At 54.9% G+C, this 22,793-nt stretch overlaps 1 protein-coding gene and 1 long non-coding RNA gene across 14 annotated transcripts in view; one reads left to right on the forward strand and one right to left on the reverse strand.

The window, feature by feature from the left end:
* Col16a1 (collagen type XVI alpha 1 chain) overlaps positions 1 to 22,793 on the forward strand; it is a 53,375-nt gene that overhangs the window by 29,996 nt on the left and 586 nt on the right. For 8 of the 12 annotated variants that reach the window (XM_087550224.1, XM_087550228.1, XM_087550226.1 and 5 more), the window contains 28 exons: positions 576 to 629; positions 809 to 841; positions 2,809 to 2,925; positions 3,117 to 3,158; positions 3,253 to 3,339; positions 4,160 to 4,204; positions 4,955 to 4,999; positions 6,689 to 6,742; positions 7,238 to 7,291; positions 7,796 to 7,849; positions 9,266 to 9,310; positions 9,414 to 9,467; positions 9,635 to 9,670; positions 9,928 to 9,990; positions 12,077 to 12,148; positions 12,307 to 12,360; positions 12,971 to 13,015; positions 13,161 to 13,205; positions 13,500 to 13,553; positions 13,909 to 13,962; positions 15,705 to 15,755; positions 16,074 to 16,163; positions 17,976 to 18,011; positions 19,287 to 19,331; positions 20,081 to 20,269; positions 20,740 to 20,806; positions 21,403 to 21,579; positions 22,217 to 22,294. In XM_087550224.1, the coding sequence (XP_087406350.1) occupies positions 576 to 629; positions 809 to 841; positions 2,809 to 2,925; positions 3,117 to 3,158; positions 3,253 to 3,339; positions 4,160 to 4,204; positions 4,955 to 4,999; positions 6,689 to 6,742; positions 7,238 to 7,291; positions 7,796 to 7,849; positions 9,266 to 9,310; positions 9,414 to 9,467; positions 9,635 to 9,670; positions 9,928 to 9,990; positions 12,077 to 12,148; positions 12,307 to 12,360; positions 12,971 to 13,015; positions 13,161 to 13,205; positions 13,500 to 13,553; positions 13,909 to 13,962; positions 15,705 to 15,755; positions 16,074 to 16,163; positions 17,976 to 18,011; positions 19,287 to 19,331; positions 20,081 to 20,269; positions 20,740 to 20,806; positions 21,403 to 21,579; positions 22,217 to 22,294 (1,840 nt within the window). 12 annotated transcript variants of the gene reach the window in all.
* LOC120102987 (uncharacterized) lies at positions 7,917 to 17,279 on the reverse strand. 2 transcript variants are annotated; one of them, XR_015620499.1, is made up of 4 exons: positions 17,162 to 17,279; positions 15,190 to 15,303; positions 14,146 to 14,249; positions 7,917 to 8,077 (listed from the first exon to the last, which is right to left on the reverse strand). It is a non-coding gene; the product is annotated as an uncharacterized LOC120102987 (long non-coding RNA). The 2 variants fall into 2 exon arrangements; XR_015620500.1 differs by lacking the exon at positions 15,190 to 15,303 and having other exon boundaries at positions 17,162 to 17,267.

Genomic DNA, 22,793 nt, shown 5'->3' on the forward strand with positions numbered 1-22,793 from the left:
TGTCTCTCACAGCACGGTCTCCTGAAGCCGTCTGTACATGATGACTGTCTTACAGAGAAGGAAACGGAGGCACAGAGGGTGGTGAGGACTTGCACCTAGATGGTTCAGTTGGCAAGCATCCAATACTGCCGGGACACCTTTAAGGGATGGGGCACGCTTAGTGGACAAAGGAGGTTGGGAGCCGGTGGCCCTCTCTCGGACTCTCATATGTCTCACTCAACCTACGAGCTTCTCCCAGGCCCTTCATTTCCAGTAAACTCCGATGGTGATTAATGAGAGAGTATGGGGAAGTGACTTAGGATAGCCCACAGCAGTCACCCTATAGAAGACCCTCTGCCCAGCTTCTGACCTGCCGCACAAGGAAATGCTCCCAGAGGAACTACTTTTGAGTAGGGGAACTACTCTGTGCCTCCTTGGCTCCCCGCAGTCCCCAGCCGTGGGAGACCTTGAGGCTGAGGGTAGCCAGAGCTGCCACCCATGCAAGAGCCTGTGACAGGTGGCAGGGCTGTGAGCCCCAGCAAGGAGATCACTAGGCTGGAAGAAGAGTCCGATCTCTTGTTTCTTTTCTGCCTCAGGGAGTGCCTGGACACAACGGTTTGCCAGGACAGCCTGGGCTCACTGCCGAGCTGGTGGGTATCAGCCAGGACGCACTGGCCATCGTCCTTCTTGTCCTTCCCGGGGATGAGCTGGCCAGGCGCTGGGGGTGGGGGGTGTCCTCCTTCACTCCCGGATCTTGAGGCTGGCTGCTCCTCTACGCCGTATGAGCTTCCCCTCCTGACCAGCTAGAACCTGCTTCTGTCTCTTGCAGGGATCCTTACCCATCGAGCAGCATCTCCTCAAGGTAAGAGGGCACAGAGAGGCCTCTGGCAGGTGTCACCAAAGGGGATTCCCACAGCAGGTGCTCAGTTGTCTGCCACCACCAGTAGCAGGCTGAGCCTGCTGTCTCTCGTCCCTCGCTGTGGGGGAAAGTGCTTTCTAAGCAGCTGTCTAAGAGGGCCTGGCTGGAATCCTCTAGGCAACCTTTGCTGAACGAATGCTTAAAGGAAGGCCACAAATGCCCAGCCGCCGAGGAGAGTCGAACTGTAGTCCTGCTAAAGGGCTGTGGTCTGGTCTGGCTGACTGAGTTCTCAGGAGCCCCAAGCTTCCTGTAGAGCCTCCTCTTGCCCTTTCTTAGGCACCTCCAGAAATGACATGAGCTGGGCCATTCATTCCTGCAGGCTGACTTCAAGTTCCTGGGGCTCTCTCAAGAGCACAGCACCCTCAGGATACCTTTGCCCATGAATCCTCCTCTAACGGCTCTCTTGGGCACAGGCTTGTCAGAGTCGTAGACAATATGTCACTCCACTGAGCTTTGGTCAGGGCACAGTATAAGGGCTGCCTGCCCTGCCCCTCTTTGAACCATGGGTGTTTCCAGAAGCCACTGGTGGAGGTGGTTGGGTTAACCTAGCAGCAGCCCTGAGCTGTGGCACAGTGAGGTTGTGGGAAGGAGACTCCAGCTCTTCTCTCCTGGTCTCAGGGTCCTGCCCTCCAGGCAGTGATGGCGTGACTCCAACCCCAGATGGATCACACTTCTAACATCTTACATGTTGGCTTTGTGATCTAGGGCTCCACAAAAGGTCAAACGCAGGAACTGAACTCAGCCTGTAATAGAGGTCAGATGACAGCCAGGGGAGTGGGCCAGGAGACAGTGGCCACCATGTCCACAGCCCAGAGAAAGTGATGACTCTAGATAGAAAGGCAGGGACCAATCCAGGTTTACCTGGACAGATCACTGCCTCATTTGAATATCAGCTTACTTATATCTACTATGTTTTTTTTAAAGATTTTTTTTATTTATATAAGTACACTGTCACTGTCTTCAGACGCACCAGAAGAGAACATCAGATCCCATTACAGATGGTTGTGAGCCACCATGTGGTTGCTGGGAATTGAACTCAGGACCTCTGGAAGAGCAGCCAGTACTCCTAATTGCTGAGCCATCTCTCCAGCCCTCTGCTATGCGTTTAACATAAGCGGCTCACTGTGCCCTGGTGACTGAATGCACCAAGGCCCACTATAATCTGTGGCCTTAGGGGTGCTGTGGAAGTGGTCATTAGTATTAAGTGTTGCTACGAACTGCAAAAGTGAGCTTGAGGCTCCTGCCCTGGGTCCCAGCACCACCCCTGACAGGGAAGCTCCAGGCTCCCAACTGGAACAAGAGACTAGCTTCACTAGTTTTGATGGAGAGGACCAATCGCTTCCATCAGTCTCTCAGAGAGTCTATGACCAAACAAGGCAGAGCCTGATCCAGAGGAGGCCTTTCCTACAAGAAGGACAGTTCAGACCCAGGGACCTGTGGAGCTTGTGACAGTTGGTGAGCTGCAGGCCTGCCCCAGGAATATCCACAGAGGGCCTGCCCCTCCTGTGGCGGTCTCCTGGTGTGCCCAGGCAGAGGTGCTGGCACTGAGGGCCAGCCTTTTCATCCTAGATCCTTGGGGCTTGTCCTCGCCGCGGGTGCAGGTTGCAGGAACAGGCGGGACAGATGGTCCCTCTGCGGGTCCCTCAGCCTCCTCCCACACGCCTGTCTGGAAAGCGCTCTGGCTTGGCCCTACCTGAGCCTCTTCCTGGAGGAGACTCAGAGCCAATGGCTGTGATCGGGTCCCCTGAGGACATTGCAAAGCTGCTGCAGGGGTGTGGCTGGGGAGGGAGTGTGTGAGGGTGAAGGACTGCTGGGCAGGGTGTCTGAGCCCTGCATTCTGTGAGGGCATTCCCCAGGATGCTTTTCCTGTCCATCTGACCGTCTTCTGCCCTTCCCACTTTCCTCATCAGAGCATCTGTGGTGACTGTGCCCAGGGCCAGGCAGCCCATTCAGCCTCCCTTCTGGTGAAAGGAGAAAAGGGGGACCAGGGTGTCCCTGGTGTGCCGGGTTTCAACGACTGTGCCAGGGTAGGAACTGGGCAGAGGCAGACTGGTACAGGAGGGCTCCCTGGTGTAGGAGGGCTCCCTGGTGCAGGCCCTGCCATCACCATCTGGTAGACACTGGGCTGGGATAGCTGGCAAGCCTGGTGTGGTATCGTGTGCGTGCCAGAGGCCTCCTGACCAGCCTTACCTAACAGAGCCTCTCTTGTCTACTACAGTGCTTCATAGAGAGGGAGCGCCCGAGAGCTGAGGAGGCCAGGGTGAGTGGATCCTTGCTTCCCCTCATCCCTCCCTCCTGCCCTGACCTCCTTCTTTCCTCAAATTCATACACACCATGTCCGTCCCCACCCTCAGGGAGACAACAGTGAGGGAGAACCTGGCTGTCCTGGGAGCCCTGGCCTGCCTGGTCCTCCAGGGATGCCTGGCCAAAGAGGAGAAGAGGTAAGACTGAAGAGCAAGCCTTCACCCAGGTAGGGTCTCAGAGACATGGGGTCCATGTATGCCCGGAACACTCCCTACTCCTCTGGGTTCCCCATGACCTGGAGTCCCCCACCTCTCAGCCTCTCTTGGTTCCCCGGCATGCTGGTTCCTGGCTGCTTCCCCTCTTGGCACCCCTCTTCTCCAGGCCTGCTTCCCCACTCAGCAGTTAGATCACGTGTTAGCTTCTCAGTGAGGCCTTCATGTACTACCCTTTCTAAAATGGAAGCTCCCCAAGCTCCCACACCCCTGTACACCCCCCCAAGCTCCTATACCCCATGCACCCCCAAAACTACCACTGCCCACATACTCCAAGCTCCACACCCTGTGCGCCCCCTCTCAAGCTCCCACACCCCACGCATCCCCAAGCCTCTTTGCCTTCATTGCCCTCCTCGACGGCCAACACTGGGCGTATCTACTTCCTTCAGGAACATTCCACAGGTATGAACTGAGCACCGACTATGCGGCAGCCGTGTTCCATTTGTAACTGTTCACCTCGCCTCTAGGACATAAGTGCCATGAAGCGGGGATTTTAATGTTTTGTTTATGGCTATGTTTCCAGCCCCTGGGCTTGTGCCCGGGCACATAATAGCTGCTCAATAAATGTTTGTTGGATGACTGAATGAACTGAATGAAAGACCATTTTAGCATCAGCTAAGTGGTTCTGCTTCGACATCAGCAATTCTCTATGTGCAACTGCAGGGAGTCGGAAAGAGGTGCAGAAACATGGCTATCACAAAACCTCCTCCTCCTCTTCATCTACTTCCTTTGGTCTCTTCCACAGGGTCCACCTGGCATGAGGGGCTCTCCTGGTCTTCCAGGCCCTGTTGTAAGTATCTCTGGTATCCTGGTCTGTTTGAACAGGTCTCAGAAACTCCTAACCCACACACCACTCTGTAGCCAGGCAGGGACACCCACTGCCCTTACCTTCCCCTCATGAGAGCATTTTTTGGGGCTGTGGTCTCCTCCAACTTGGAATACCCTGAGGCACCCTGCTCTGCCCTCAGGGGCATGCGTTTGTGTCCCTCCTCCTCCCTGTTGCATTTAGTACCACACTAGGGACCCAGGTAGCCCCACAGCCAGCATGGTATCTAGTGCACAGCCAGATCTCTCCACTCACCTTAACACTCGTTCCTCCAAGGGTCTGGGATGGTGCCCTTCATAGCTCGGGGGCAGGGGGTCTCTAGGAAGTCTATAAGCACCAGGCTGGGGGTCTCTATCCAGAACCCACAGGGATGTTAGGGAAGCGGGAAAGATGTGACTAGAGAGATGAAAAGGGACAGTAATATGTTCTCTGGAGAAGAAAAATGGAGGCCATGGGGCTACTCGCCTGAGGGGCCTTGGTAGTCAGGTGGTGGGGCAGGGGTGCAAAACCAAAATGAAGCCATGGGGAGCCCTGGGAAGGGTTTCCTGGCTGGGAGGCTGCTGCTATCTCTGCCTGTGGAGGATCCTGCTTAGGGTCACAGTGGCCACCTTCTGCTAAGGTTCCTTCTCCGTGACCTCAAAAAAAAAACTCCCCGCCAAAGCTCCCCAGAGTGACTGCTCTTGTGAGATGTGACCTGCCTGTTTCTCCCACCAGGGCCCCCCAGGTTTTCCTGGTGCTGTTGGCTCCCCCGGATTGCCTGTAAGAACCTAGCAGCACTCCGTCCCCTTTCCTGCCAGCCAGGTCTCTGTGGCTTCTGCTTGTCCCCCCTCCTGTTGTGCCACCTCCTCTACCCATTCCGTGTCCTGGTGTGCTGGTCATTGTCCCCCACCCCCACCCCCTGCAGGCATGGTAGCTAACGACACAGGGTCCCTTAAGTCTCCAGATTTGGCTCTCTGGTCTCTGACTTCTTTCTACGCTCCCTCAGCCGCTCCAGCACTCTTTTTCTCCTACCTTCATACCCTCCATTTTCCTTTTCCTTTCCCTCCAAGCCCACACGTCACTTCCCCTCTGCCCCCCAAAGCCTCTTTTACCTTCTGGCTGGAAGTTGGTGCCTCTAGAAAGGGAGCCACTTTATCTCTCCCGTCTCGCTCCTGCCTCCTGCTTCCCACCACGCTGTGTGGATTGAAGATTTGCTGAAAGTAGTCCTTGGGGCCCTGCCAGGCACCTGGCTCTGTGCCCAGCAGAGACGCCAAAGCTTTAGGGCTTCGCACTGCAGGCTGGCACAGGTCAGCCGCCCTGCTGCCTGGTAGGGCTGTCCAGAGGCGCTCTGGGGATTCACGGGCAGCTCTGTGTGCACCCTTCCCTGCAGCGAGAGGAAACCCAGGGCCTCCTCTTCGTCCCTCTTCCTTGGCTCCATGCCGAGTCTGCTCCAAGGCTGGGCATGTGGTGCCAGCCTGCTGGGTTTCTGGTGTTAGGGCCCTGCCCCACTGTGCCTAAGGCCTCAGGCTGATCCTTCTGCCAGGTGTCGTTAACTGCTCTGTCTTGTCACAGTCATTGTCACAGGTGTGTTTAAATCATAAACCCCCTCCCCATCCTCATTGTTGCTCTCTCCTGGGTCATGGAAGCTAAACCCCTTGTTTGTTGGATTTGTGTTTCCCGGGCTGCCTCCTGCCCTCCCAGGAGTGGTGGTTGAGGCCAGGGGCCAGGCATCCCCGCCCCCTGCCTTTGTCACATTTCCATCTGTTCCCACGTCTTCATCCCTGGCCGGACCATGTCTGTTTCTGCTTGCTTGGGTGAAGGGGCCATCTGTCTGTCTAGCCATCTGTCTTGTGTCATGGAGAGGTTTGGGTAGCACTTCTAGCAGGTACGAGGGAGAAGGGGGTGGCCGAGATGTCTTCAGTGTGGGAGCTGTGGAGGTCAGGGCGAGGAATGAGGGGCTTTGATCGAAACCCATGTCCCCATTCCCTGTTACTGAGTGACATGGAATTGTTCTGGAGAGAGCCCTCTTGTGCCTGTCCCTTGTATCCCTAAAGATGGTGATTTGCACTTGGGTGGGAACTGGGACAGGTAAGTGACATGGTGACACAGAACATCCTTTGCGGGGACACCTATCCTGATGGCCACCCGAAGGAGCACGCATGTCCCTAAAGGTGCATCCCAGACGGCCTCCACAGTGGGACACAGCAGCGTTGGTGACAGGGGTACCCTGTCTGCTGCTCACTGGAATTGTGTGTCTCTGCTGCTGCCTCTCTGGAAGCCATGCCCCTGAGAGGCATCCATATGTTTGGACTGTACCCTGGGTACACCACAGACAGTCACTCTGCCAGGGGCACTGGTTGCCACTTGTGACCTTCGTGCAGAATGGAAAGAGAGGCACATGGCAGGGAAGAGCCTGGGCTAGGTAGGGATTAACCTCCTCTGCGGTTTCTCATGGTTTCTCTCTCTAAGGGTCTTCAAGGGGAGCGAGGCCCCACAGGCCTGACTGGAGACAAGGGAGAACCGGTAAGAAGAGGAGCCTGGTGGAGTTAGCTTGAGGGGCGGCCACTGAGTAGAAGTAGGGAGGTGCCTTCTTTTGAAATCCTCAGCCCCAATCTAGAAGGGCTGAGGGCTACAAAAGAAAGGGCTTCACAGCCCTTGGATCTGAGAAACTGGGTGTCCGTACACCGCTACACCCTGGGAGGAGCACATACAGCTCCAGTTCCTGTATCCCATTGCCCAGGAACCTCTCCTTCCCTCAGCCCGTAGCGCTGGTGAGCCCTCTATGTATGCCTGCTCCTCCCCACCTCACTCTGAGCTTCTTTTTCTGCTCTGCTCCCAGGGCTCCGGTGAGCCTGGGGCTTGTCACCTAGTGGAGAGGACCTGGGTTTGGGAAATGGCCCAGAGTGGGAACTGTGCACAGGTGGGCGGGCACCTGTTGGACGGCAGAGCCAGGTGTTCTGGCTTGGGTCACAGAACTGCTGAGGGCTGGCCCATCATCATGTCTTTCTTTCTTTGTAGGGTCCCCCAGGACAGCCTGGCTACCCGGGTGCCATGGGTCCCCCAGGACTGCCTGTGAGTAAGAGAGCTCTGGTTCTGGGGGTACAGGAGGAGAGCAGGGAATGACTGGTGGCGAGGACAGGGCCAAGCAGGGTGCCCCTCAACTGGGTTCCTGAAGAACATACAGTCTCTGCCAGGCCATCCATGTAGACCCTTACCCCACTTTGGCTCCTTTGGTAATATGGCTGCCCCCACCATTTTGATGGAGGGAAGGACGGAGACACTCTCGGAACACACTTTGAGTCCCAGGTTTGGGAAGAACTGAGATTTGCTTCCCAGGGGGTTTTGGGAGAGAGAGGGAGACACCCTTGCAAAAGCCTCAGGGTGGGTGTGTCCCACTTTCCAGCATCGGCCACAGTGGCAGGTGGGAGGCTCTACTGGCCACCGTCTCTTCTCTCTAGTCCCCTGTTTTGGTGCCCTCAGCCTTCAGGTGCCAGTCTGGGTACCGGCCTCAGCCCCATGTCTTGCATTAACACCACCAAAGGCAGCCACAGAGCTAATTCTGCTGTTGCTCCTCAGGGCATCAAGGGAGAAAGAGGATATGCTGGCCCTGCGGGAGAGAAGGGGGAGTCGGTAAGCTGCAGCTGCAGTGGGTGTGGGTGTAAGGAGAGCTTCAAACGGGGTGTCCCCACCCCGCCACCTTCATCAACTGGACTGGAGATCTTCCCACGAGGAGGAGCCCGCGACCCCTGCTGCCCCTGCCCGAGTCACTCCAGCTGGGGCTCTGCACAGGCTGGTGGCTGTGGCTGTGGAGGCGGAGGCTGTGAGGAGATCCCAGCAGGCTTCTTGCAGAGAAGGCGACTGAGGAGGGGAAGGGGGGGCCCAGTCAGCTGGCAGAATTCCCCTCTCCTGCCAGATCAGGGCCAGGGGCTTCTTTTTTCTATTGAGGCCACCTTCATGGGGGTCCTACGCTGAAGGAAGGAGCTGAGGACTGCTAGCATGTGAGGTCACAGGCTCCTGGGTGACATCATTCTCCCAGAGTCCTTTAACCAGCTGGGGAGTTAGTGGTGGGGGAGCCTGGGCTGGAGCCTGTGTCTCTCTGGTGAGGAACCTCACCCCTCATACCCGGGACCTGCCAAGCAGAACTGGAGCCTTAACTCTCCCTCTCACAAACGTCAGCAAGGCCCCATGGGACTCTGCCAACCCTGCCACCCTCTACTCTGCCACTGAATGGTCTCCTAGGCATGCTGGGTGCTGCGAGTCCCTGGTGGGGGGTGGACTGGGCAAAGGCCCTATGAGACTTGCCCTGTAGCATGAAGCAGATAAAACATGGGTGGATGGATGGATGGGGGAGGGGAGAGAGCGCGAGAGAGAGCGAGAGCGAGAGAGAGAGAGAAGAACGATGAGAGTGGAGAGTCCTGAGCAGAGTGGGGGTGGGGACTGGGGGGCTGGGGTGGTCTGAGGATGCTGTAGAAGAGGGAGAGGGGGTCCCCAAGGAGGAACAGGGGAGAAAGGAGCTGTGCTGTGCCCATAAAGAGCTGGAGGTGATGGGTGGGTCCTGGCAGGAGCAGCTTCGGTTCCCTAAGGGTTCCGGTGATGAACGGTGGGCATCGCAGGCAGGGGAATAGTAATGCACAAGCCTGAGGGTGTGACCCCATAGAGCATGTTCAGAGAACAGCAGTCTGCACAGAGCAAAGCCCAGCAGAGGAGGAGGCTGGGAGAAGGGTGGAAAGCAGGAAAGGGTGGTTGGTGACAGACTACAGGATGCCTGTAAATCCAGCATGAGTGGAAGGCGTACACCTCATTCATTAGACAGAGGGGAGCCATGGCAGGCAGGCTTTTGTGTCAGAGCCAGGCAGAAGAGAGAGAGATTAGCTGATATTTGTTGGCCAGATTGGCTAGGCCAGGAGGTAGCAGGATTAGTTAGCAGCTGGTTCCAGAGAACTGAAGGGCCTGGTGGAGAGGACACTCCCACCTCAGGCTCCGCCTACCCTGGGTCCTCATTCCTCATGTTTCTGAGTGATTGGTTCTGTTCCTTTGGGTCCCCAGGGCCCACCAGGATCTGAAGGCCTTCCAGGTCCCCAAGGTCCAGCGGTGAGTGTGAGCAGGGCATGGAGGGCGGGGGTGTCCTGGTCCCTCCCTGTGGCCTGAGGACAGGAAGATCGGGTTCCATCTGCATTTTTATCTTTGGTGGCAGGGTCCCCGAGGAGAGCGAGGTCCCCAAGGGAGCTCGGGAGAGAAGGGTGATCAGGTAAGCATTGTCTGGGATGTTGTGGGGGGGCGTGGCCCAGAGCCTCGCCTGCTGGCCATCTGGACAGACAGAAGGACATAGCTTGTAGACTTGAGGCTACCCTGACCTGTTCCTCTTTCCACCTGAGTGTGCAGGCAGAGGACTGACCTCCTCACTTCTTCCCCTAGGGATTTCAAGGCCAGCCAGGTTTCCCTGGCCCACCGGTGAGTAAAGACCCAAGCAGCTCCCTGCATGGTGGGCCCACTGGGAGAAGCAGGGCCTGCCGGATGAAGATGAACCTGGGACAGGGAGGCAGGAGGTGGGACAAACAGTCTCGGTGGCTATGATAGATTTCAGGTGCCAGACCTTAGGAGAAAGGTCTGATGGATAGCCACAGAGAGAGGCAGCTAGATGGAACCCACCCGGAAGGAAGGGGAAAGGAGCCCTACTTTCATTCCTGCCCACTTCTTCGTTGATGCAGGGTCCCCCGGGATTCCCAGGCAAAGCTGGAGCTCCTGGCCCACCTGGCCCCCAAGCAGAGAAGGTAAGCCGAACCCCACATCTGTCAATGTCGCAGATTGGAGCCACGCAGCTCCCGTGTGACTCTGTGCTCACCAACAGATGGCTCTGTGGCTGGTCCCATACCCTCTCATAATCCTCTATACCGCCTGCCCCCTTGAATAGCCTGGGCTCCCGTTTGCCAGGAGACTGGTACAAGCAAGATGGGGACAGAGGCACAGGAATGGTAGAGACAGATAACTAGACTGTGACAGGCCAGCTTCAGCCAGCTTTATTTCTCAAGGGAAGAAGGACAAGGAGCCAGGGGATGGATGAACTGCAGCCCTTGAATGGAGGCATACCTGGAGGAGGGGAGTGCCTCACCCTGTAGGCTGTCTCCAAGGACCCAGAAGACACAGGGTCACCTGTAATTTTGTGATAATCTAGGGAAGCAGCCTTGGAGTGCCGCAGGGTGGACCCCAAAACCACATAGATAAGCGAGACTCATAGCCCTGCTGTGGTTTGGAGATGACATCCCTGTTTGGCAGAAGCTGGGGCTCCCTGTGTACTGGGTAGGAGCTGTAGGAGACCCCAAGCTTGATTTCTAAGCACTGGATGGAGGAGAGGTTTACAGGGAGCTGTTATGGTCTGTAGTTTCTGGGAGCCTCTTTTTTCTGAAGCCACACACCACCCTCTCACTGTACAAGTGAGAAAAAACCAGTTGGGAGACCCAAGAGGTGGGAGCCACTCAGGGCACACACAGAGTCTTAGCACACAGAATCTTAGCATCAGAGATGCGTGTCCAACTGTGAGAGACAAGTCCCTCTGCCGCCTCCCCAAGCTAGCACCCATCAGACGTAGGTGGCTGTCAGCTTCCTCTCGTGCCTTCCTTCCCAGGAGGTGTTAGCCAAGCCCTGCTTAGACAGGTCATTGCAGAGAATCCCAAACTGCGGTAAGGAAGCGCTTCATCCCAACTCTCAGCCGGGCTGACATTGGCTGGAACTATGCTGGCCCCTCCTGGCAGATGGTGGTATTGCAATGCCTCTGACTTTCTGCCCTGTAGCTGTGTCCGTTTTCTTTCTGCAGCCCCCACCCCCATCGGGGCGGAGCTTCTCCTCTGCCCTAGGGAAATTGTAACCTTTCCTTCCTTCCAGTCCTCACGCCTATTCTCATCACTGCCCTACTTTGGGTGGCTATATGGCTGTGTTTGCAGGTCGTTTTACAGTCCCCGAGCCTTTTATTAGACAAAAGTTCATGTGCAACCTCATCGAAACTGACACAAGTGAGGAGGCTCTGGATAAGACCTAGAAGAAAATTCTGGAATCTTGCCCTCTGGGCCAGAAACCTACTCTATGCTCCCAGTGTCAAGACTTTCCCCAACAACTCCAAGGATACTGAGAAGCAATTTCAAAGCCACCTGTCTGTTTCTTGACTGTGGGCCACATGTTACTAGGGGCCCCTGCCAGTCCGGTGCCCACCTCCCCAGCCTCATCTCCCAATCCACCTACCTTAAGGGCCCTGACACCCAGGTCAGGCAGGCATGGGACCACTTTCAAATCTCTCCCTCTGTCCTAGGTTCCCTTTTGCTTCCCTCCTGCCACGTCCCAGACCTCCTTCAGAGTCCACCATTGGCAACACTCCTGTGACATTTTCCCTAAGCCCTGGCCGTCATGGGCCTCCACTCCCGATCCCTGAGCTCTGCAGCTCCATCCTTGCAACGCTGAGGTGGTGTGGCATTGCCAATTACTCCAGCAAGCCATGGCCCTCGGGGGACCACGAGACCCCGGAGTACAGACGTCTACACCTTTTCCACCTCAGGGCATCAAAGCCCACATACATGGCATGCTATTGGAGCGATATCAATTAAACACACACACACACACACACACACACACACACACGTACCAGCCTCTGGGACAACCCTGAGAAGGGGCTGGTTTAAGCAAGCTCTCTCTCCCCATAAAGCCATGAGGGAAAGGGAGCCTTAGCCGACGAGGACATAGGCTCTGAGGAAGACAGCGTGTGGAATACATCAGTTAGCCAGGGTGGAACCAGAGCCAGAGCCAAGTGTCCTGACTCCCAGGGACCCTGGGCACCTGTGGCCCTGATTTTATTGGGTGCTTCTGTTTCAGGGCAGTGAAGGGATGCGAGGTCCCTCAGGCTTGCCTGGTTCCCCTGGACCACCAGGCCCTCCTGGGATTCAGGTGAGTTTGTCCCCTCTGGTCCCAATGGTATGTGGGACAGAGAACCGGTGAGTATGCATGTTGTGGTAACAGTGTGAGTAGGGTAAGAGGTGGAGAGAGCCCTGGGGCTGGGTCCTACTCCAGAGCAGCATTTAGCAACGCCTTTCTCTTGTGTGCAGGGCCCTGCTGGACTGGATGGACTGGATGGGAAAGACGGCAAACCGGGCCTGAGGGTAAGATGGGGCTGGAACAGGAGGCAGGAGCCCTCTCCTCCTGAGGAGGCAAGCTGAGGAGACAGTCACCCTTTGGTCAGGGTATCTGACTCTCCTCTCATGCCGCTCCTCCTCCCAGCTGGCATCAGACCCCGCTGGTCTCTCGCTTCTCCTGATAGACCTAGCCAGGCTAAGTGAATTGGTCTCACCAAATTCAGGATGGTAACAGATATACCACTTAGATCTCCAAACCCGGATAGCTGGAGAAAGTAGACTGTATTCTGGAGAGAATAAGGCTGTAGCTATGTAGGCCTGAGCAGGCCCTGGCTCCTTGGTTGAGTTTTGTCTGGGCAATCAGAGACATGGGAACAAGGCCAAGGGGATGGGGTGGGGGAGGCTATCAAGGTTATTTCCCATCCTTAACCAAAAGAGACAAAACCAGGGCCCACAGAGTGACTGGGACCTGTTCACAGGGCCCAGCCAGTCAGAGGCTGAGTCAGGCTGAGAATTTTCCCTCTGCCCCATCTAAGGTTCCCAGTGAATCCTAGAACCGGAGAAGCAGAGTGGGGTGGAGAGTGAGCTGGGTCAAGACCGAATGAGACCTCCTCAATGCTCCCTTTTCTTTTCCTAGGGGGACCCAGGTCCCGCTGGCCCTCCTGGACTCATGGGACCTCCAGTAAGTTGAGCTGAAGGAAGGAACTGGGGGCTCTGAGCCCCCTCCAGCTCTTCTCAGAGCCTCCATATCCTGCTATAGAGGCCATTGATTTAGCCTGAGCAGGAAAGTGTGGCGGCTTCTCACATCTCCCTGCTTTTCCTTCCAGGGTTTCAAAGGGAAAACAGGGCATCCTGGTCTCCCTGGACCTAAGGTAAGGAGGACTTTTGCTCAACAGGCTTCCCTATTCTCTTCAGGCCCAATACCTGAGACATGGCGGCCCACCCTGGGTTTAGACTGCCACCCGACCGCTGGCTGAGATGCTACTCCAGCATCCTGGCTTCCTGGGGCCACTAGCACCCAGCAGACTGGGTCAGGATGCTGATACCCACCAGCGAAGGGTATCAGAGGCCTCCGGCCAAAGCCAAGACAAGATGGCAAAGCCCCCTTGATCCAGGGTCAGCGTGGGGTGTGGATACTAAGCTATACTACCACCTCTCTCTTTTAGGGTGACTGTGGAAAACCAGGTCCTCCTGGCAGCAGTGGCCGGCCAGGTGCAGAGGTAAGGACTGTGGTTCTGTGGTCACACAGCCTTGGGCTCCACTATGTTTGAGATATAGCCTCTCTCCTGCATTAGAGTGGCCACCTTCTCTCCTCGGCCTTCTGGTGTGAAATTTTGCCCCACGCTGCACATCTTGACAGTTATAACTGGTCCCCTCCCTCAGCGCACAACTGGACAAGCCCCCAAAAGGCAGGCCTGGCCTTTAAGCCCTGGAAGGCTAGAGAGAGTCTAAAGTTTAGAGCTCTGCCCAGCCCTCTGAATCCACCAGAAGCTCTGCTCCTCTCTCTCCTAAAAGCAGCCACAGGTGTGCAGGTCAGTCCGTTTCTGTGTCACCTCTTTCTTTCTAATCCTATAGGGTGAGCCCGGTGCCATGGGACCCCAGGGACGACCAGGACCTCCAGGGCATCTTGTGAGTTAAACTGTTTTTGTCTCTGCTTCTATGAACTGCGATGCCCCCCGGGGGCTGTGGTAAGCTGGTGGTGGCCACAGGAGCCCTAACCATGTGAGGTGTGAGGGCTTCAGACTCATCTAATTAAGTGGCTTTTGTTTCCAACACTTTTTGGGTTTTCTGGGCACATTAACATTTGCTTACCAGACACAAGTCAGTCAGTCAGTAATTAGCGGTCAACATCTGCTCCAAACCAGGGCCAGAGCACAGAGCCAGAGAGTCAAGGGTCCTTGTCCCACAGGACCTCCCTGCAGGCACAGGAAACAAGTGAATGAGGGGTTCAAGGGATGAAGCAATGTTACAGGGAAGAACTTGGGGTGGGGGTGGGGCACGCTCAGGGCAGTGTTTCTCAACCTGTGGGTCATGACCGCTAGTAGGGGGTCATATATCAAATATCCTGCCTATCAGATATTTATGTTCCAATTCATAACAGCAGCAAAATTACAACTGTGGGCTAAAAATGAAAATCATTTCATGGTTTGGGGTCACCACAGCCTGTGGAACTACATTAAAGGGTCACACACGGGGGGAGGGGGATGTTTGCCCGGAAACCGGGAAAGGGAATAACACTCGAAATGTATATAAGAAATACTCAAGTTAATTAAAAAAAAAAATCCCATAGCTCAAAAAAAAAAAAAAAAAAAAAAAGGGTCACACACACACACCCCTCCAGCATTAGGGAGGTTGAGAACCACTCACTGCCTTAGCGGGTCCCTTACTGCACTGGGGCCTCAATGAAGGGAGGGGTCAGCTGTTGAGTAGCCAGGGAGAAGAGTCCCAGGCGGAAGGGACACTGACACATAGAACCAAAATCAGCCGGGAGCTGACGTCTGAGGGACCTCAAGAAATCCATCACGCTGGGCATGGGGATGGCTTGAGAAGTGCACGTGGGACCAGAAACGCTAAGCTTGGAAAAGGACACCTCATGGAGAGGTTCAGGAGCCTGGAGCAGGCACACCCAGAGAAGGGCTGGGCAGTGGTGGGTGGGTGGAAGAGAGAGGGGACAGAGGGCTCAGGGCATCTGGGATGTGTTTGCGGGAGCTTGCGCCCTTGGTCTGAAGGGGCTGAGTGGGAGAAAGAGAGAAGCCCAGAAGATCGTCTGGGGCAGCTGGTGGCATTTTTACTGTTAGGGCGAATTGGAGAGAGCATTTATTAAACAATATTGCATTTCCCATCCACTTCTCTCACCAGTGACAGTGTGACGGCTCCAAGCTGATAGGGCTCCGGAGAAAGCGAGTCCGCTGTGTGCTAGTATAGCAGGGCTGTATGGTGTTCAGGAGGCATTTGGGAACATTCAAAGTACTTCACGACAAATAAAAAACAAGGCGGGGGGACGCTCAGGTCCCCGTTTTTATGTATCTCAAGGAGTTCAGAGAACCTGTTCTGGGGAGCTCAGATCCCCAGTAGAGACTCATGGGGGCTGTGGATGAGGACCTACTGGGTTCCTCCTATTCCCATTCTGTTCAGCCCAGGCCCCCTGCTCTGTGCTGGTCCCAGCGATGACTACTCCCACCCCGGAAGTCTTACAGGAGCCCTGGCCCAGAATGTTCTGGGAAGGGGTGTATTGGGATGGGCTCTGTGAAAGACCCCCTGGTAGAAATGGGGTAGAAAGATGAGAAGGGAAGGACCGGTTTCCGGGAGAGAAGGAAGCTAATGCAGTGTAGGAATATTACCGCTGCCTAACCACCCTCTCCTCTCCTTAGGGGCCACAGGGGCCTCCAGGCCAGCCAGGTCCACCTGGGCTCTCCACCATGGTGAGTGGCTCTCTACCACTTACTCTAAGGAAGATATTGACGCTTCTGCTATGGGCTCCTTCCAGACCAAGCCAAAGGGATGAAGAGATGACTTGTTTTCACTCCCTTCCCTTCCTCACCCATCTGTCCTAAAGATCTCTCTTCTGGGATGAGGCAAAGGGCTGGAGAAGTAGCTCAAGGCCATCCTAGGGCCGTGTCACAGCATGCACAGGCATACTATCTGTTCCTGTGGGGCTGGCCCCTGCAACATGGTGAGGGGATCTGGCTTTATGGCCTCTGCTTCTCCTTCTCTCTAGTAATCTTCATCCTGTTTTTTAGGGCCTGAAAGGAGATCGGGGATCCCCTGGAGAAAGGGGCTTGGCCGGCCTCCCAGGCCAGCCTGGCACACCCGGACACCCCGGCCCTCCGGTAAGACTTCACATTGTATAGTCCAGCCCAGGGGAAAGGATCCTTTGGCTCTGCATAGCAACTCCTGAGGTGTTAGAGAAGGAGAGAGGGTGTTAACATAGCAGGGTGTTAGCATCTGGGGATTGTATTGTAACCAGGAGGAGGAGCCTGGCAAGCTGGCACTGAGCCAGCTGCACAGAAGGGCACTTCTGAGGACACACCATCAGCCGGATGCAGGTCCCTTCACGAGGTGTCAGAGAAGCCTTGGTCCATGTGTTGCCCCTGCCCCTGCCCCAGCTGAGCTTGTCAGCAACTACAGAAAGTCTTTGAAAATATCAAGAACCAGAAATACAGAGCTATTACTGTAACTTTCTGAGCTCCTCAGAAGCCAGGCTTGGTCTCAGACCGTTTCACATTCAGAGCGATGCTGTATTGGTCACTGACTGTGCTGAAGTGAGCCTTAGCTTACGTTGGAGGTGTGTTTTGTCTTAATGTGTTCTGCAACAAAGTTTGGAGGGACAGTTGTCCCTGGGCTCTCAGATGAGGAAGTGAGGGTTCAGGGTGGCTGGGTTGATCGCTCTGAATCACGCAGCTAATAAAGGGGAGAGCTGAGATTGATCTCCAGCTTGCTCCATTGCAGATGTTGTACTCCTCAGTCAACCTGCGAGGCATCCCCTCTGTAGATCTAGATGGGCAAACCACAGTGGGTGGAGCTGATTGCTGTCCTCAGGGAAGCAAAGTTTCTGGGAAGCCAAGGAAGGGGACTCGGGTCTCCATGACGGGTTTCCCACCAAACAGACACAGTAGCAAGCTAGGGCTGGTCGTCCCAGATGTGGTGGATAACTCCAGTCATGTGCACATGGTCACTGGGCTCATTTCCCATAGGGCCAGGGGTCAGCACTCCTGCTCACCCTGAACTCCACTCACTGTCCCTGTCTTAGTTAGGGTTTTACTGCTGTGAACAGACACCATGACCAAAACAACTCTTATAGGGACAACATTTCATTGGGGCTACTTACAGGCTCAGAGGTTCAGTCCATTATCACCAAGGCAGGAACTTGGCAGCATCCAGGCAGGCCTGGTGCAGGCAGAGCTGAGAGTTCTACATCTTCATCTGAAGGCTGCGAGCAGGATACTGACCTCCAGGCAACTAGGATGAGGGTCTTAAAGCCCACACCCACAGTGACACACCTACTCCAACAGGGCCACACCTCCTAGTAGTGCCACTCCCTTGGGCCAAGCATGTACAAGTCATCACAGTCCCTGAGGATGCTCTCCCTTCCAGGCTTCCTCTCCCTCTGCAGACTCAGGAGCTGCCAAGGCCCTAGATGTGGCTACCCCTTGTCCAGATTTCTCTTCTCTAGAAGCCCATCAGAAAGTCCTGGGCCAGGGCTCAGGACTGGACAGCTTCTGTTGTGGTGTCATGGGGAAGGGAAGGGAAGGGAAGGGAAGGGAAGGGAAGGGAAGGGAAGGGAAGGGAAGGGAAGGGAAGGGAAGGGAAGGGAAGGGAAGGGAAGAAGAAGGGAAGAAGAGGGGAAGGAAGAAAGGAAGGAGGGAAGGCCAGCTTGTCCTGGCCAGTCTCACTGAGGACAGAGGCCCACAGTTCATGTGGTCCTTCAACAAACATTTAACGCACTCAGAGCCAGGAAATGCATAGATTTCTCAAGAAAAGGCACCTTGCTCTAACTCAGGCAGGCGGGGCTGGGGATGGGGGTGGGAACTGCAGGATCAGGGCTCCTCTGGTGGCGCCACCGAGAGTAGGGCAGGGTGTGTGGCCTGAGAGGCTGTGTTGGGTGACAGCTCATCATGTTTCTAATGCTTTCTGCTTCCTAGGGTGAACCTGGTTCGGATGGTGCAGCTGGCAAAGAGGTACTGTGCTCCTTCTCCCTGTCCCTTGGGGACACTCCTTGGTCCTCACTGAGTTCTGTTCCTCATCCCCTCAGTGAGCACACCACGTGGGCACAGACCACAGAAACTATACCCACAGTTTCTACAGCAAGGAACTCAATCACAGGTCGATTGGAAATATTCAGGGAAAATTTGCAGGTGTACCGAATATACAGAAACTTTTATTTTGGTTTTGTGAGACTTTTTACCCAGGCTGGCCTGGAACTTGATCGCCCAAACTGGCCTCAAACTTATGGTCCTCTTGTTTTAGCCTCCCTAGATCACAGGTGTGTACCACTGCTCCTGGCTTGATTTCTTCCTCCTCCTCCTCTTCCTGTTCTTCCTCTTCTTCCCCCCTCTTCCTCCTCCTCTTCCTCCTCCTCCTCTTCTTCCTCCTCCTCTTCCTCTTCCTCCTCCTCCCCTTCTTCCTCCCCTTCCTCCTCTTCATCCTTTTCCTCTTCTTCCTCTTCCTCCTCTTCCCCATCCTCCCCTTCCTCCTCCCCTTCCTCCTCTTCATCCTTTTCCTCCTCCTCTTCATCTTTTCCTCCTCCTCTTCCTCTCCTCCTCCTCTTCCTCTCCTCCTCCTCTTCCTCTTCCTCCTCCTCCTCTTCCTCCCCTTCCTCTTCCTCTCGTTATTCCCTTAGCAGCACAGCAGGACAGCTCTGTAGCACTTACATTGTGGTAACTATTTCTACGTAATTAGAGATGATGTAAACCACACAGACAGGTGCATTGAGGATATAGCCAAGTATCACACCATTTTGCAAATGGGACCAGAGACACACTTGGGGATCCATAGGAATCCTGGAACCAATCCCCTACAGATCCAAGTGCCAATTACACGCAACAAGCTGATATCTCGTGTTGGTCTAATGGAATTAAGAGACCCGACTTCTAGTCAGAAAGAGACAGTAACAACGACAACTCCAAACAAAAGCTCCCTGGGCCCAGCTCCTGCCAGGCCCTCTGCTATTTCAGACTGGCCTCCCCATTCTGAGGTCTTGTCACATCTGTGATGAGGGACCAGGCCAACACTATCAAACAAGGCCATGCCCCAGGGGACATCAGCCTCCCTCCCAGCTGTCAGTCCCTCTGATTGGTAGGGAAGCTGTCATCCTTTCTCACACAGCCCAGCAGGACACAACCGGGATCTCTGGGTGGGAGAAGGTGGTTTTCCCAATGCACCTCCTCCACCCCACCCTAGGGAGCCTCAGTGAAGCTGCCCAGCCAGACCATGAACTTCCGGTTCTTTTATAGGGACCTCCAGGAAAGCAGGGACTCTATGGACCCCCCGGCCCAAAGGTGAGGGGGCACTGGCTGGGTTTGGGAAGAGGTATTTGGGAACTCCAAGCTGCAACTTAGCCACAAAGGAGGCAGGCCTAGGGTGGCCAATGGGCAGGAAAGAGGGTGTGACCTCACCTGGGACTGTCCCATCTATGGCATGGAAATCTTTTTAATCCCCTACTCGCCCACTCTGGCTCACTCCAGGGCCCCTCTGTGTTGGTCTGGGGTAACCAGAAACCCTCCTACAACGACACTCCCTGTGCTTAGTCACCATGACACTGGAGTGCAGCAAATTTTGAGGAAGACTGGATACAGTGCTTCGAGACCCCAGGAAGTGAGGGAGGAAGACTGCACAAGGGGCAGGAATGTTTCCAGAGGACAGTAGAGGGGGACTCACTGGGGTGCCAAGGCTGGGGAGGGGCATTCCAGACAGCAGATTCAAGCAACATGGTGGAACCAGAGTGACAGGTAGCTGAGGAGACGAGGCTGAGGAAGGTATGAGGAAGACATTGTAATTGGTCTTGAATGAGTCAGGGGTACTTCCTACTGAGGGCATGTGGGAGCCAGGGGCATTTCCCAGCATTCCCAGTGATGCAAGCACTGCCTTCCAGAAGCACTGCTCTGGGAGTGCCGAGGCAGGGGGACCTGCATCATTGTGATTGTAGCCCCGGGGGAGATGCTGGGCACTTGGGGAAGGGGCAGGTTGCTGATACATTGTGACATAGACTTGGAAACAGTTGGTAATAGTGTACTGTGACCTGTCCTAGGGTGACCCAGGACCTGCAGGACAGAAAGGCCAAGCAGGAGAAAAGGGAAGATCTGGCATGCCTGGGGGCCCTGGCAAGAGTGGCTCCATGGGACCGATTGGACCACCGGGTCCTGCGGGAGAGAGAGGCCACCCTGGGTCCCCAGGGCCTGCTGGGAACCCTGGATTGCCTGGTTTGCCAGGCTCTATGGTAAGGGGAGGCCCGCAACCATGGATGGACACCATCCCATAGTACAGGCCCACAATTATTTTAGCAACTCCTTCCGACATTCTGCAGGAAAGAACTTGACTATGGGTGACTCCTAGTTCTTCATGGGAAAGCGGGGAGCTACAGGCGTCCCTCCCACCCCAAACTGTATTTTAGCGTAAGACGTGTATTATTTCGGGCTGGTAGCACGTTGTATTAAGACCCAGCAAGAGGGGGCGGTTGGGGATTTAGCTCAGTGGTAGAGCGCTTGCCTAGCAAGCTCAAGGCCCTGGGTTTGGTCCCCAGCTCCGGGAAAAAAAAAAAGAAAAAAGAGAAAAGAGAAAGACCCAGCAAGAGGCTCTGAGGACCTTTGCCCTCTTCACCTTCCTTTATTTCTGGAAATCAAGTCTATTCACTGGGTAAGTGCCAAGTCTGGACGTCTGACTGAGGCCAGGTTTCTTCTTTTTCCTCAGGGAGACATGGTGAATTATGATGATATCAAGAGGTTTATCAGACAAGAGATCATTAAACTGTTTGATGGTAATTGGCAGCCGGCTGGGTGGCGGTGGGTAATGCTCGCCCTTCCCATTTACTTCCTCACCCAGCCCTGCCTGCAGTTTCCTTGAAGCTTTGTGTCCTCCCCTTCCCACCCCCACACATTACAGACAGCCGGGTTGACAGTCATATGCTCACCTATCCATCAGACCTTCCTTGTCACCTGCTCTGCTTAGAGATAAATCGGTTGTCTTCTGCCCCCGATCCCCACTTGAGCAAAGGAGGTTAAGAAATGAGCCTGTGTGGAGGGAGCTCTGGGAGGAGGGGGAGCAGCGGGCTTGTGTGCTGTGGACTGGGGGGACATGGATGCCGGACATCTGCTTGGCAAAGGGACCAGTCCAGACCAGGTTCAGAAGCCAGGGATGATGGTTAGAGGAAAGAGATGCCAAATCAGATCTGTGCATCTGAAAGATCTACGTGGGAAGGCACACGCAGGCTATGGTACAAGACCTCCTTCAGGAGAACAGCCTGTATCCTCTGTCCTGATGCTCCACCAAAGGCTGTCCCATGCTGGTGGCATATCTGCAGCATCTGCAGCTGCTCTGAGTACCTAGTGACCTGGCCTTTGTCTCTGCTTGCAGAGAGGATGGCTTACTACACCTCTAGGATGCAGTTCCCCATGGAGGTGGCAGCAGCTCCAGGCCGGCCAGGGCCTCCAGGGAAGGATGGCGCCCCAGGGCGGCCAGGTGCTCCAGGGTCACCTGGGCTCCCTGGTCAGATAGGCCGAGAAGGACGCCAGGGTTTGCCAGGAATGAGAGGTAGCTCTACCCTCTGGGTCTCCAGGGAGTCGGGCATGTGCATCTCTCTGAGGGTTGACTGTTGTGAATGTGGTGGTGCGTGCGTGCGTGCGTGCGTGTGTGAATGTGTGTGTGGTGTGTGTGAATGTGTGTGTGTATGAATGTGTGTGTGAATGTGTGTGTGTGGTGTGTGTGGTGTGTGTGTGAATGTGTGTGTGTGGTATGTGTGTGGTGTGTGTGAATGTGTGTGTGTATGAATGTGTGTGTGTGAATGTGTGTGGTGTGTGTGTGGTGTGTGTGAATGTGTGTGTGTGTGGTGTGTGTGGTGTGTGTGAATGTGTGTGTGTGAATGTGTGTGTGTGGTGTGTGGTGTGTGTGTGTGGTGTGTGTGAATGTGTGTGTGTGTGAATGTGTGTATGTGTGTGGTGTGTGTGAATGTGTGTATGTGTGAATGTGTGTGTGTGGTGTGTGTGAATGTGTGTGTGTGAATGTGTGTATGTGTGAATGTGTGTGTGTGTGCGCGCGCGCACATGTGTGTGTGTGAATGTGTGTGTGTATGTGTGTGTGTGAATGTGAATGTGTGTGTATGCTTAGCAATCCACATGGCTGTCATTTTTCTGCTTAGAGACAGGACTTAATTTTATTTCTTTTGTCTCAGGATTGCCTGGTACCAAAGGTGATAAGGGAGACATTGGTGTTGGCATTGCAGGAGAAAATGGTCTCCCTGGCCCTCCAGGTAGGAGATTCCAGTCTTGGAGAGCACAAATCCAGAGCCCCCCACCCAATACACACACTTTATGACAACATAATCAGACAGAACACCAAACAATGCCACCCTAATTACTACTTACAGAAATGCTCTCAATTCAAGATACTGGGCTGGGCCTGACAGGGAGGGAGAGAGGCCGAGTCCCCACCTCTGCCCTAAGCTAGGCATGCATGATGTGGTATGGTGGGGACTACATGCACAGGGACCAGAACCCCAGGTCCAAAGCTTGTTTGGCATCCTACTGGTCCTGTGATATTGATGAGGTCACAGAACCCTCAGCATCAGAACGTTGAGGGTAGTCGAATCCTGATGACCTAGCTCTGAGGCCAGCTTCACTCCTTACCCCCCGGCCCCCCAGATATTATTCACGTGTGGCTTTTGGGAAATGGTACAGGCTCAGAAAACTGTTTTTTGGATGCAAGGACGTGTGTATTAGAAGCTCTCGACTCCTTTCCTGGTACAAAGA

This window comes from Rattus norvegicus, chromosome 5 (assembly GCF_021556685.1).
Source record: "Rattus norvegicus strain SHRSP/BbbUtx chromosome 5, alternate assembly SHRSP_T2T, whole genome shotgun sequence".
Lineage (NCBI taxonomy): Eukaryota > Metazoa > Chordata > Mammalia > Rodentia > Muridae > Rattus > Rattus norvegicus.